This window comes from Passer montanus, unplaced genomic scaffold (assembly GCF_014805655.1).
Source record: "Passer montanus isolate IOZ18808 unplaced genomic scaffold, ASM1480565v1 scaffold120, whole genome shotgun sequence".
Classification (NCBI taxonomy): Eukaryota; Metazoa; Chordata; class Aves; order Passeriformes; family Passeridae; genus Passer; species Passer montanus.
Genome location: NW_024358723.1, coordinates 526,631 through 538,282, shown reverse-complemented (window position 1 = coordinate 538,282; position 11,652 = coordinate 526,631). Strand labels below are relative to the sequence as shown.

Sequence of the window (11,652 nt, the reverse complement as noted above, 5' to 3'; positions counted from 1 at the left end):
CTTCACACTGAAGCATTATGTGGTAAGAACCAGGATTTTATCATTTCTCACTCAAAATGAGAGGCCCAACCACCTCCTGGTGAGGAAAGCCAACCCCTCCCCAGGGCTCCCAAATCCCCATCCCTGTGTCACACATGGAAGGGTTTAGGAGGGAAGGAGCTGCCCAAACCATCCCAAATTCTGTGATAACCCCACAGCCTTTGCTCCCACTCCCTCCTCACCACCTCATCTCACTGATGCCATAGCCAGGGGGACAAGACAAAGGTTCCTGAGCATTCCCAAAGGAACTGCAGAGCACTCAGCTGGGAGGGAGCAGCATTTAGGACCCCAGGTGTGAGCAGAGCATTTACCTGCTCAGTCCCCTCATAGCAGAAGAGCACCCAGACACTCGGAATTCCAGAATTCATTGGAATTCCAGACCTCTGGCACTTAAGTGTGTCTTTACCTCACTCCCTCTAGAGCAGCTGTGGCTGCCCCTGGATCCCTGGCCAGGGCTTGGAGCAGCCCGGGGAAGAGGAAGGTTGGGAAGCCGAGCAGAGCAGCCCCCACTTCAAGAACCCCCGAGCCGCCAAAACCTGCACGGAAGGGAAACACGCAGGAACCAGCTGGGTTAGGAGACCATTTATTAGGTGAGACTGAGCCGAGACGCTGCAGATGTGTCAGGGAGGGCCTGGGACGCCCCGGGAGCTCCTGGCTGTCGCCTCATCCTGCCGGCGCTCAGTCCAGCTGCAAGAGAGCGGGACAGAGGGGAGTCAGCGGGAACCGGCACCCCAGAGCCGCCTCCCGCAGCCCGGCGCTCACCTTGATGAACCCGATGTCCTTGGCGTACTGGCGGAAGCACTGCCGGCACATGTTGAGCCCGTACTTGCGGATGAGGCCGTGGCGGTTGGAGCACACGCGGCTGTGAGGGGAACAGAGAGAGGCGCGTGAGGGCGGGGAATGGCGGCGGGGGAGGAGGAGGGAAATGTGAGAGGAAAGGAGAGCGAGGCAGGGCGGCGAGACGGCAGCCACGACCCGGGTGAGGGGGAGCAAGGGGCAGCACTGACCAAGAGCGAGAGCCCTGCCCGAACTTCCTGGGGTGGCTCCAGTAGAGCTGCTGGTGGCCCATGCCGGCACCCCCGAGGAGCCCCGTCCCGCAGCCCGGCGCTCACCTTGATGAACCCGATGTCCTTGGCGTACTGGCGGAAGCACTGCCGGCACATGTTGAGCCCGTACTTGCGGATGAGGCCGTGGCGGTTGGAGCACACGCGGCTGTGAGGGGAACAGAGAGAGGCGCGTGAGGGCGGGGAATGGCGGCGGGGGAGGAGGAGGGAAATGTGAGAGGAAAGGAGAGCGAGGCAGGGCGGCGAGACGGCAGCCACGACCCGGGTGAGGGGGAGCAAGGGGCAGCACTGACCAAGAGCGAGAGCCCTGCCCGAACTTCCTGGGGTGGCTCCAGTAGAGCTGCTGGTGGCCCATGGCTGCGCGCTGCCGAGAGGAAGATGGCGGCGGCCGCCGGCTCTTATACCCCCTCACGGCGCCTCCCGGCGTGCCCCGCGCGCCTCCCGCTCCCCGCCCCGCCGCCGCTGCTGCGGGCGGGCCGCTCCGCTCCGTGACGTGGAGCTGCTGCAGCTCGTCTGGCCGGCGGAGGGAGCTGAGAGCGCCGGGCGGGCCGCTCCGCTCCGTGACGTGGAGCTGCTGCAGCTCGTCTGGCCGGCGGAGGGAGCTGAGAGCGCCGGGCGTAGTGGCGCGCGCCTGTAATCCTAGCCGTGGGGGAGGCTGAGCCCGGCGGATCCTTGAGCCCACGGGTTCTGGACCGAGGTGTGCGCGCTGCGGAATGAGCGCTCAACATAATGGCAGACATCTATCTGGTGATACTGGGGTGAGCTGGGGGCCGGAGTCGCCCAAGGAGAGAGGCGGGGCCCAGGTCAGAGTTGGCGGTTACGGGGGAGACCGCACCTGTGAATAGCCACCCCAGGGTAGCCGGGGCAAGAGAGTGACACGCGGGCTCACCTTTTGTGGCCCCACACTCTAAATACCTGCCAAAACCCCCAAACACCCCTTTTCGCCCCAAAACACGCACACACAAACACCGCCTCCTACTGACCAAACAGCGCAACAAGCCCGCACCGCTCAACCACGCAACTCACCGCACCAACCAAATCTGGAACGCCACTTCTGCCCTCAAATAATACATCTGCACAAACGCTCACTAAACGCTCCCCGGGTTTGTATTTTTTTTCTCCCAATGCTGCTTAATGTGCTCAAAGCCGCCTCATGGCGCCCACACCAACACCAAGCCTGACCTAAGCCTTCTGTCCCTTACCAAGCCTCAGCTGCTGCTATCACACCCCCTGCCCTCAGCTCCTGTCCCCTCAGCTCCTCTGTGTCCTCACCTCCCATGTCCCCTCAGCTCCTCCACGTCCATTCACAACCCCGTGTTCTTCACACCTCCATGCCCCCTCACATCCTCAGCATCCCCTCATGTCCTTGATGTCCCCTCACACTCCATGTCCTCTCAAACGCTCATGTCTGCTCATATCTATGTCCTCTAAGCTCCTCCATGTCCCCTCAGACTCCATGTCCCCTCACATTCCTGTCACCTCATGCTCCTGTCCCCTCACGCCCCGTGTCCCCTCACGCCCCTGTCCCCTCACGCCCCGTGTTCCTCCCGCCTCTCTCTCCCCGTGTCCCGCCCAGCCGCACCAGCCGCTCCAGCAGGAGGCGCGCTCGGCCCGAGCGCAACAAGCCCGCACCGCTCAACCACGCAACTCACCGCACCAACCAAATCTGGAACGCCACTTCTGCCCTCAAATAATACATCTGCACAAACGCTCACTAAACGCTCCCCGGGTTTGTATTTTTTTTCTCCCAATGCTGCTTAATGTGCTCAAAGCCGCCTCATGGCGCCCACACCAACACCAAGCCTGACCTAAGCCTTCTGTCCCTTACCAAGCCTCAGCTGCTGCTATCACACCCCCTGCCCTCAGCTCCTGTCCCCTCAGCTCCTCTGTGTCCTCACCTCCCATGTCCCCTCAGCTTCTGTGTCCCCTCACCTCCTCTGTGTCCCCTCACACCCGCCATCCCTTCATCTCCGCCATGTCCCCTCCCTCACAGCTGCTGTCCCCTCCATGTCCTTACACAGAATTCTCTGGCCCTTTCTCTGCTCCCTGTTGCTCCTCACGCCATTCTCCCCTCTAACCCCTTTTCAATGACAACACATGTCACCGCATGTCTTATGCTTTACTTGATGTTTGTGGAAAACTTTATATTTTATGTCGTGCTTGGCCATGAGTGTGTATTAGGTAGGCGGAAACTGGGGATTCGATGGACGGATTTATGTAAACATTAGGGTATAAATCATTTTGATGATTGATTGATTGATTGACTGATTTGTGGACAATTTCCATGTTGTGCCCTGCACAGAATAAACAATATGTCCTTTCTAAACCTGACTCATTCGTGTTTAGAGTCCCTAAGATTTGTAAGCAGCCTCAGCTCCTCTGTGTCCTCCCTCAGCTCCCCACGTCCCTTCACACCCTCCATGTCCCCTCAAACCCCCCTGTCCCCTCAGCTCCTCCACGTCCATTCACAACCCCGTGTTCTTCACACCTCCATGCCCCCTCACATCCTCGGGATTTACCTCATGGTGTGCACGGCGCGGGACCGCGGCGGGGCTCGCTACAAGGTGGGGACGGCGGCGGGGGCCGGGCCGCGGCGGGGGTGCCCCGGGCGGCCGCTGAGCCCGCTGTGCCCGCAGGTGCAGCAGAACGTGGAGCGGCTCTTCACGCGCTTCGTGGAGGAGGGCAAGGCCACGGTGCGGCTGCGGGAGCCCGCGGTGGATCTGTGCCTCACGCCGCCAGCACCGCGAACCGCCGGGGAAGGGACACTAAACCCAGGCAGTGCCAGGGCAGGGACACCTCCACCATCCCAGGCTGCTCCAGTGTCCAGCCTGGCCTTGGGCAGCCACAGCTGCTCTGGCAATTCCAGCCCAGCCAGCAATTCCCAGTCTCCCATCTTCACAGCTTCTTTAGAAAAAGCTTTTTTCAGCTCTCTGATGCAGTGGTTTTGGGTCTTCGGCCTTAAATTCCATGAAATTGTTGTTCCTTGCAGTCCTTCTCATGGAAAAAAATTGAGATTTACTCTTGTTTTCGTGTGCTCACCGTGGCTTTCAAAGCACACACAGAGCAGGGCACAGGCACCATCTCCCTTTATTTCGAATACCTCTGTATTTATTCAAGTTCCCAGAGGATTTGTAAAGTGTTTTTAACAGCGCTAAACTCATCAGAAATATCATATTATCACTAATGTCTTTGTTTCTGTGCCTGTTGCAGGAATCTTTTGTAGCCCTATAGGAGAGAAAAGTAAGACAGGCTTTCTAAAACCTCTGAGTTCTTACCTGAAACTGTAGAGTCAGGCTGTGTAAATAGAAGCAAATAATGTTGATTGGTGGTTTAGAAAATCCTTTTTCCTTTCTGTTACCTGAATCTAAAGAAAGCACATTCATTTTATGAACCTGCTAAATGGTTAAATAAGAAGGGAGAACACCAAACCCAGTTTGGTTTTTTTCCTGTTGAAAGCCAGTGTGCTCTGTATTTTGCAAAAATTAAGGCTTTTGTTTAGATTCAGAATAACTCTGCCTCCTTTACTTAGAATTTTTCTGCTGAAGAGTGAGAAATCAAAAAGTTTATCTCAAAATATTACAGGTTCCTCTTAAGAACTCCAGGACTCAAATTTAATATGTTTCATCCCTTTTCCGTAGTTTTCTGCCAGATTTTTATTACACCATTACAGAAAAGCTTCATAACTCTCAAAGATGAACAAAAACTTGGTGGAAAAGAGATTTCCAAAGACTGGGATATTGGTTATGTGAAATGCCCCTGCTTGTGCTGTGCCAGGTGCTGGATTTGCTGCACTCAGCCAGCTCAGAAGTGGAGTTGGGAAACACCAGTGCAGAGCATTCACCCCTGGAGCAGAAACAACAAATCCTGGGTGTTTTCTGGGGTTTGTTTCCCTTCAGCAGGTCCGAGCCTGCTTCCCTGGATCCGCCTCAGCTCCGATTTCCTCGGAGCTCTGACTCTTGGGAGGCATCAGCACAGCTTCAGCTCCTTTCCCAGCATTGTCTCTGGGGCTGAGACTTCGGGCTTGGGGCAGGAAATTGCATCCTGAGCTCTTCCAAGTAATTATTGGCTTCATTTTTATTTTTTTTCAGGGTTTCTCAACAAGAGGTCTGGAGATCTGACATGGCCCTGGGGAGGTCTGGTGGAGGGAATTGTGCTTTGTGCTTGAGAGCAAAGAAATCCTGCCTGTAGCTTCATTCTGGTGTGCAGTATTGATTTCACTTGGTCCTTACAGATCTGGAGGACTTTTTGGATTTAATTCCCATTTCACTGATCTTGGAAATGCCACAAATGTGCCTGGAATGAGGGGAAATTCTGTAGCTGAATGTGTGTGTTGGACTGGCTGAGATAATGAGGGCTGGTGGTCTCAGGGTCCCAGGCTGGTTTGGGACAGAAGGGACCTTAAATCCCATCCCATCCACCCCTCCCTCTGTCCCAGCCTGCTTCAAGCCCCATCCACCCTTGCCTGGGACATTTCCAGGGATCCAGGGGCAGCCCCAGCTTCTCTGGATAACCTTGGATCCAAAGGTGTTTGTTGTGCAGCCTCCCCGCCTCTGGAAGGTGGCACAGCAGGAGTTGTGCTTGGAATGCTTAAGGAAAATGATCATTTTTGTTTCCACATGCAGTCAATGAAGTTTGACCTTTAATGTCTTTATTCCTCCCACATTTCCATCCAGGGTTATCTCCAGTATCGTTGTTTTCTCGTACTGGGTGCTTATAGCACATTGTGTGCTCTAGTTCTGAGCCCTCTCAAATTTGGTCTAAACAAACAGATTTAGGAGCAAAGTTGTCTTTGAGGTGCAAAATGTGTCCCTGGCCTTGGGCAAGTGACACCTGGGAACACAAGGACAACCTCTGGGCTCTCAGAACTCCAAGGCAGTTCTTTTCTTTTCCTTCTATGGTTGCAATGTGGTTTTTATTTTAGAATTCACTTTTCAGCTCAGTGCCTGTCAGCTGCACATCAGCTCAAGCAGAGACTTGATGGAAAATCTAGACGAGAAATAATTGGTCACAAATGTTCCGAGAAGTGAATCAAGTCGGTGCAACAGATGCATTTAGTTTCCTGGAGTTTTCTGGATCTTTATTTAAAATACAGATCTCTTGATACTCTGATATTGAGAGTTGGTGGGAGCCTTTCTTTATTGGCTTCCCACTGCCAGAGGGCAGGGCTGGATGGGACATTGGGAAGGAATTGTTCCCTGGGAGGGTGGAGAGGGGCTGGGCTGGAATTGCCAGAGCAGCCCCTGGATGCCTGGCAGTGCCCAGGGCCAGGCTGGACACTGGGGCTGGAGCAGCCTGGCACAGTGGGAGGTGTCCCTGCCGTGGCAGGGGGTAGAAGAGCATGGGATTTAGGATCCCTTCCAACCCAAACTGTCCTGGGATTCTGCTGCCAAAATACTGTATCCCAACTCAAGCATTATTTTGTCTTTGCAAAGAATTTGCCTCTTTGCAGCTGGCACAGCCAGAGCTGTGTGTGGCCACGAGCACCAACTTCACCTTCCTTTTGCTGTATTCAACCCCAGCTTCCATCCTTTTCTTTCCTAGAAACTTCCAGGAACTATTGCCTCAGGTTTTAGAGCTCTGATTTCCCCGTGTGTGTTTGTAACAGTCCTGTATCCTGGTGGATTTTAGGGAGCTCCCAGTGCATCAGGGAGCTCCCTGAAATCCACCACATTTTTTCCTGTACTTCATTTCCAGCTGTGGATTTGGTGCTTTGTTCCTTCCCTGGGTGGATTATTCATAACAGAGCTGTTCCCCCTCCCATCCCCCTGCCCTGCTGAGTGACAGCTCAGAGAGTGTTAAATAACCAGGATAATGAACTTTTAACTCCAGCCTTGTGTTCCCCTGCAGGCAAATGTGATCAATTTAAAGACTTTCCTTTCAGCCGTGAGACTGGCTCACCAAGGCAACGACACCGGAGTCCTCCCTCTCTCACCTCTGGTCCCAGCCAAGAACTCCGACGTGGAGAAGCCCAAAACCAAAATGATCATCACTTCCAGGAGGGATTACCCCCTCACCAAGAGCTTCCCTTTCTCCCTGGAGCACCTGCAGACCTCGTACTGCAAGCTGGCCAGGATCGACAGCCGGGTGCTGTGCCTGAAGAAGCTGCGCAAGCTGGACCTGAGCCACAACCACATCAAGCAGCTGCCGGCCACGCTGGGCGACCTGGTGTGCCTGCAGGAGCTCGACCTGCGCGACAACCACCTGGAGGCCTTCAGCGCGGCCCTGTGCAGCTCCGGCCTGCAGAAATCCCTGCAGCTGCTGGACCTGAGCCAGAACCAGATCCAGGCGCTGCCGCTGGAGTTCTGCCAGCTGCGGGGCCTGGTGCAGCTGCGGCTGGACGACAACGCGCTGCTGCGCCTGCCCTGCCGCATCGGGCAGCTGAGCCGCCTGCGCTGCCTGTCGGCCGCGCGCAACAAGCTGCCCTTCCTGCCCTCCGACTTCAGGAAGCTCTCCCTGGACAACCTGGATCTCTTTGGCAATCCTTTCGAGCAGCCCAACCCGCTGGTGCCCAACATCCAGCTGAAGATCCCCCTGACTCTGCTGGAGTGTGCTGCCAGGGCCACCGTCAATCACAGGTAAGGCAGGGAGGGCACGCCTGGCACCGCTCCTTCAAGGTCCCCTCCTTCCCCCTCACTGCCTCCTTTCTCACTGTTAACTTCAGGAGATGAAAACTCCTTTGAATTCCCCTTGCCAAGTCATCAGGATAATTGGTGTCTTTGGAAGTATTTAAGGACAGGCAGAGATTGAAGTGTTCTCATCCACCATAGAGAGATGAACAGAATATTTTTGGCCAACTTTGGGAAAAGAGACACAGTTCTACAACCCTGAGCCACTTCTTCTGCAGCCTTTCCCTTGCCATAGGTTTTCCTTAGGCTCCTCATTTCCCTTGGTGTTGGAGTGAGGGTGTTCTGATTTATTGAAAGAGCCCAGCTCTGAGGTAATTTAAAAAAATATGATTTCACCAAGTAAATCCCACCCTCCCAGGCTGCTGTTTGTTATCAGCTCCACCACTTGCACCCCTGATCCTTTGTGTGCCAGGAGCCTCCAGGTACCAGCAGCTGCTGCTGCCACCCTGCTCTGGGTGGGAAGGGAGCACAAAGACAGAAATTTGGCACAGAAAAGGAGGAGAGAGAGGCTGGAAGTGTCCCTGATCTGCATCCTGTGCCCGTTCCTGCCTTGAGGGTGGGCAGTGCCCCATAAACCCGGGGTAATTGTGCAGAAATTTGCACCAAAGGCATCCACAGGCACACCCTGAAGAGAGCTGAGCCACCACATGTTCTGGGCCAAATCACCCACTGCTGACCTGGCTGATTTTATAATTAAACCCCACATGTCTCCTTTCCCAGCTTTATATAAATTGCAGTGGGTTTATATAAATATTAAGGCTTTTTTCTACCTCTAGAAATCCTTCTGCACTGGCCACATTCCAGTTACTGTAAAAACCTTGAGAAAGGGACAAAACAGAAGGAGAAGGTGCAAAAATAATGTTTGGGAATCAGTCTGGGAAAGTACCAGAGTTCTTGATTATGCTTTTCCCAGAAAAAAGGGTGTTCTGAAATTAAGGTGGGAAAAAAAAACCCTAAGAAGTCTTAGCTGTGTGAGTGATGGTGTGTGGAAAGACTTGGGAATGTGTAGGTGGAGGCAGGATGTGAGTCAGTGGGATCTGTGCTGAGTTTGGAGTGCCAGCTGGGCACTGCTCAGCCCCACACTTCAGCCACCCGACAGAATTCCTCAGGGGAATTATTTACTTTGTACCCCAAAGTACATTCCAAAAGGAGCAGTCTGTAAATTCCAAAAGGAGCAATTCCCATTCCCAACTCTGGATGTCGTTGCTGACACGATGGATGGAGAGAGCAGGAGAACTTTTAATGTCATGCCTGCAGGGCTCCAGTTTATCTCCTGCTTTCTCTGAGTTGATTTTTAACACTGCTGCTCCTGGGTGTAAGAGGCAGGAGTAAATGGTGGCTGCTGTGTCAGGCCAGGGTGAGGCACAGGAATGTGAGGGAAGAACAGAACGTGCCCAGTTGTCTCACTATTCTTAATCTCCCTGTAATTCTCTCATTACTCTTAATCTTTCTAATTCCCCAGCTGGCTGTGGCCCAGGCTGCCAGGATTGCTGTGAGCTCCCTGTTGGGGTGTCTCCTGGAGTTCATGTCCTTAGGAGCTGCCTTGGGAAGTGGCATTTCATTCCTGAAATCTCAGGAGTTGGCATTTCAGTCCTAAAATTGGAAATTTCATTCCTAAAATCTCGGGAAGTGGCATTTTGGTCCCAAATCTGTGGTTTTCCATGTTTGTGCGATGCCTGGAGAGGCTCCTGGAACAGAGGGTGGGCAGAGTTAAAGAACAAAGCAGGGATTTATTAAAAGGCCTCACAGGATGCACCTTGGGCAGCACAAGAGCCCAGCCAGGGCTGCACCCCAGATGGACCCTGAGTCACAAGTTTTCACACTTTTTTAAGTTTTGGTCCATTTCCATGTTGGGTTCATTGTCCAATTCCATCTCCAGGTGGCGCAGTCCCACCTTCCCAGATTGCTCTTCTCAGTTTGCTGTTTTTACACTTTTGGGGCTGAAGCTGCAGCGGTGTCCTTGGTTTTGGGGCTGGCAAAGGATTGTTCTGTGTACCTGAGCTGTGAGGAGAGCTGCTGACACTTTATATGGAGTTCAGGGTTCTGTACCAGTGCAGTGCAGAGTCTGGAAAACATGAGAGCTAAAACTGAGGGCATCATGTGCCCTGGGAATGGCTGGTGCCTCTGTCCTGTTGTCCTGATTTTTTAAGATTTTCTAAGCTTTCTGAGTGTCCTGGTGTCCTGATTTTTTAAGATTTTCTAAGCCTTCTGATGCTTACATTCTTGTAACGAACTTTCTGACACACTTTCTGTACATATCTTATTGTTTTACATTCTTTTATGAAGGAGGAGACATGTAATGGACTGTCGGTTTGTCCAGTGTCATTGGAGAGGTGGCACTGTCCCCCTCCAGTCCACTGTCACTTTTGGAAATCTGTAAATGTTGGAGCCAGAAATGAAAGAGCTCCTTTTACCTTGAAAAGAGCAGAGTGCCCTGCGGTGCCACAGATGAGTGTGCCGAGCTCACGCTCTCTCCTGTCACCCCACAGGATCCCTTACGGCTGCCACCTGCTCCCTTCCCACCTGTGCAAGGACCTGGAGGTGGCCAAGACGTGTCGCTGCGGGAGCGCGTGCCTGAGCAGCTTCATCCAGATCACGGTGACCATGAACCTGCACCACGTGGCGCACACCGTGGTGCTGGTGGACAACATGGGCGGCACCGACGCGCCCGTGCTCTGCTACTTCTGCTCCCTGCACTGCTACTCCCAGTTCCTGGACAGGCACCTCCAGAGCCACGGCTGACAGCAGGCACGGCGGGGCTGTGGGCACGGAGCAGCTGCTGGCACCGCGGTGCCACCGGAGACAGATCCCGCTGGGACGGAGGGGACACGGCCTGGCCTGGCCTGGCATGGCTCTTGTCCCATTCTTGGAGAGAGGGGACGCGGCCTGGCCTGGCGTGGCATGGCTCTTGTCCCCTTTGGGAGGGAGGGGACACGGCCTGGCCTGGCCTGGCATGGCTCTTGTCCCATTCTTGGAGAGAGGGGACGCGGCCTGGCCTGGCGTGGCATGGCTCTTGTCCCCTTTGGGAGGGAGGGGACACGGCCTGGCCTGGCCTGGCATGGCTCTTGTCCCATTCTTGGAGAGAGGGGACGCGGCCTGGCCTGGCGTGGCATGGCTCTTGTCCCCTTTGGGAGGGAGGGGACACGGCCTGGCCTGGCCTGGCATGGCTCTTGTCCCCTCTGGCAGGGAGGGGACGCAGCCTGGCCTGGCCTGGCCTGGCTCGTGTCCCCTCTGGCAGGGAGGGGATCAGCCCTGCCTCTCCCCCTCTGGCATCTCTGCTCGCAGCAGGGAGCAGTGTTGCTCTGCAGGGAGCCTTCCTGTGAATGTATTTCCCTTCTCCTGCTGCGGGGCTTCTGCCTTTGGGGGTGAGCTGTTCCCTCTTGGAAGGACCGAGGGAATGTAAATTCATCCCAGGCTTCCCCACGGGAGCCCCGAGCTCTGCCAGGGCCAGGACTGCACTGCCCTCGTGCCAGTGGAGGAGGAATCACATCCAGAGGGGTTCTGGAATCCCAGGTGCTTCTTTTTCCCAAGGTTCTGTTACAACATTCCCACTGGAGCAGGGACCAGCACTGCTGGGTTTTTACCACAGCAAATGTTTGGGTTTGGGGTTTCTCTCTTTGTGATACCAGAAATGTCTTTTTTTTTCTAAATATGTGCCTGAAACTGTTTCTTAGTCCTCCTGTTTAACAATTCTGGGATTTGTTTCACTGTGTTGACTGATTAAATTTTGAAACCCTTCCGTGCCCGTGTGGATTGTGTTCTGTCTGAGGGGTTTCCAGCCAGTGTGTTCCAGGAATTAACTGCTGGAATTTTTCTGGGGGTGACACCAAAATATTGAGCATATCCACAGATTCTTTTATTTCCTGCCTTGTCAGCTGCTCCATGACTGGGAGATGGGAACAGCAGGGGAAAATACTTGTGAT

At 54.2% G+C, this 11,652-nt stretch overlaps 2 protein-coding genes across 4 annotated transcripts; one reads left to right on the top strand and one right to left on the bottom strand.

Annotated features, from left to right (window-relative positions):
* Positions 1-606: 606 nt before the first annotated feature.
* On the bottom strand, positions 607-1,558 carry RPS29 (ribosomal protein S29). 2 transcript variants are annotated; one of them, XM_039698104.1, is made up of 4 exons: positions 1,397-1,558; positions 1,047-1,251; positions 802-901; positions 607-726 (listed from the first exon to the last, which is right to left on the bottom strand). In XM_039698104.1, the coding sequence occupies exons 1-4, from the start codon at positions 1,456-1,458 to the stop codon at positions 626-628; spliced, it is 468 nt and encodes a 155-aa protein (XP_039554038.1). In that variant the 5' UTR covers positions 1,459-1,558; the 3' UTR covers positions 607-625. The 2 variants fall into 2 exon arrangements, with proteins under 2 accessions (XP_039554038.1, XP_039554040.1); XM_039698106.1 differs by lacking the exon at positions 802-901 and having other exon boundaries at positions 703-761; positions 1,109-1,251.
* A 2,059-nt stretch (positions 1,559-3,617) lies between these two features.
* LRR1 (leucine rich repeat protein 1) lies at positions 3,618-11,468 on the top strand. Of its 2 annotated transcripts, XM_039698074.1 has the most exons (4): positions 3,618-3,667; positions 3,740-3,833; positions 6,947-7,678; positions 10,219-11,468. In XM_039698074.1, exons 3-4 carry the CDS (start codon positions 7,083-7,085, stop codon positions 10,469-10,471), a joined length of 849 nt encoding a protein of 282 aa, XP_039554008.1. In that variant the 5' UTR covers positions 3,618-3,667; positions 3,740-3,833; positions 6,947-7,082; the 3' UTR covers positions 10,472-11,468. The 2 variants fall into 2 exon arrangements, with proteins under 2 accessions (XP_039554008.1, XP_039554007.1); XM_039698073.1 differs by lacking the exons at positions 3,618-3,667; positions 3,740-3,833 and adding an exon at positions 5,190-5,301 and having other exon boundaries at positions 6,951-7,678.
* Positions 11,469-11,652: the final 184 nt, after the last annotated feature.

Coding starts and splice junctions, on each gene's coding strand:
- LRR1 (XM_039698074.1), top strand. CDS start 7,083: ATGATCATCACTTCCAGGAGGGATTACCCCCTCACCAAGAGCTTCCCT. Junction 7,679..10,218: donor AGGGCCACCGTCAATCACAG/GTAAGGCAGGGA, acceptor GTCACCCCACAG/GATCCCTTACGGCTGCCACC.
- RPS29 (XM_039698104.1), bottom strand. CDS start 1,458: ATGGGCCACCAGCAGCTCTACTGGAGCCACCCCAGGAAGTTCGGGCAG. Junction 1,252..1,396: donor GGGCAGGGCTCTCGCTCTTG/GTCAGTGCTGCC, acceptor TTCCCCTCACAG/CCGCGTGTGCTCCAACCGCC. Junction 727..801: donor AGGACATCGGGTTCATCAAG/GTGAGCGCCGGG, acceptor GCTCTCTTGCAG/CTGGACTGAGCGCCGGCAGG.